This window comes from Chaetura pelagica, unplaced genomic scaffold (assembly GCF_000747805.2).
Source record: "Chaetura pelagica isolate M959 unplaced genomic scaffold, ChaPel_1.0 scaffold185, whole genome shotgun sequence".
NCBI lineage: Eukaryota > Metazoa > Chordata > Aves > Apodiformes > Apodidae > Chaetura > Chaetura pelagica.
Window position 1 is genome coordinate 690,939 of NW_009953207.1, and position 1,669 is coordinate 692,607.

Here is a 1,669-nt window from a genome sequence, read left to right on the forward strand (position 1 = left end):
TAGAACAGTATGACTAACAACTGTAAATGGGTGACATATAAACCAGGACACGGTCACTTCTATACAGAAGCAATTTGCTGCCTGCTTAGCAGGGAACCTAAAGAGATTCAGTTTATCTGAATTAGTACAGGGCTCCCTACAGAAAGCTGAGAGCTATTTCAAGCAGCAGAGCCAGGACTTCACTGAAAGTTAGTCCAAGCAGCAGAGCCAGGACTCCTGGAAGGAGCCTGTGGCTGTGGGAGAGGGGGGGGGGGTTTGGCTTTCTTTGTCGGCGTAGCTCTAGCTTTTCAGCTCCTCAGTCCGAGGTTTCCATGGTGCAGACACCACCTGTGCAGAAATTCCCACATACTCTCCTCGTTCAGCATCAGTCTGAAAGTTCCATCTTCCATGGCCAGTAGCAAAACACAAGAGAGATCTGGGGTTGCTGAAATGGCAATGTCTCTTTTTCTGCCCCAGTAATTAGTGCTGTCTTCCTGCTGGGGACAGTAGAAGCAGTTCTAGCTTCCTCAGTGAGCTGAAACAAGGGAAAATAGAAAACCTTGGATCAAATTAAAGCACAGCTGGGCAAAAATAACAAGTGTGAAATTTCTGTAAGGGTTGTAATTATCTGTTTGAATTGTACAACTGATAAAGGATTTGTCTGGTACTCTGTTGATGACTATCAGGGAACATTCCCCTCAATGCCATCCCCACTGTGGTAACTTCTGCCACCTCTGGGAACACCAGCAGGTTGGCATTTGATCTTCTCTTTACCTGGGACAGAAGGTGGGCAGGGCAATATCCAGGGCCCTAAGGCACAGTGCTGGGAGAAACACACAGGGATAAACCACATGTCCTCCCCAGACCATTCTGCTTTTTTAGCCTGCCAACAGGACAAGCTAATGCAAGGGGTTTAATCCATCTGGGAGCGTGTCAGACAGCCCAGATGGGGGGGCACACGGAGCAGTGGCTTTAGAGATCTCCTTTGCTGGGTTATCAGGGGCACCCAGGAGACCTCCCCAATACTGCTGAAGCCTGAGCAGCAAGAGGAAGGCTCTGGTGCTTCCCAAGAGGAAAAGGGGAGACCAGAGGTGATCTGAGGGCTTACCTTTTGTGTGTGGCCTGAAGGACTATGACCAAAGAATGAAAGCTAAAGAGAAAAATAAAAACAAAAATAAAAACTGAAAAGGAGAGGGAAGAGAGGAAAAAAATGGAAGAGAAGAAAGAGAATAAGAGTTTACAGTGTGTTTAGCTGAGAAATAAGCTGTGGTTACAGACAGAGGGCAACAAAACTCTCAGTGGAAAGGAAATACAAAGTGTGAGGTGATCCCTGAGGGCCTGGGGCTCAGCTCAGCCAGAGCCCAGCACCCCTGGCTGCTGAGGGTTGTTCCTGCCCCAGCACAGCCCAGTCACAGCCAAGGGCTTGGGAAAAGTGGGGAGGAAAAAAAATGAGCTAAATTCTTCTGATACCTCAAAAAACCCCAAACCCACACTGCTAAGGTCTGGGTTTAGCTTCAGGTGAAAGTCCAGCTCAGCCCCTGTTGCACCTGAACAAGTTATGTCATGGCAGCTTCACTAGGAGTAGATGGTTTCAGATGAGGATAGAACTTAACAGTTATGGCTTGACCAGAGAAAGCTCGATGACAGTGAGAGCTGTGGCTGCAGGTGAGGAGAAGGAGCCTCCTCTTTC

General features: G+C 48.2%; 1 protein-coding gene across 1 annotated transcript in view; it reads right to left on the reverse strand.

Moving 5' to 3' along the window:
- Positions 1 to 1,109: 1,109 nt before the first annotated feature.
- The window catches only part of JAKMIP3 (Janus kinase and microtubule interacting protein 3), a 31,501-nt gene continuing 30,941 nt past the window's right edge, over positions 1,110 to 1,669 (reverse strand). The window contains exon 21 of the mRNA XM_009997538.1: positions 1,110 to 1,160. Coding sequence (XP_009995840.1) covers positions 1,110 to 1,160 — 51 coding nt within the window. The remainder of the gene's footprint in view (positions 1,161 to 1,669) is intronic.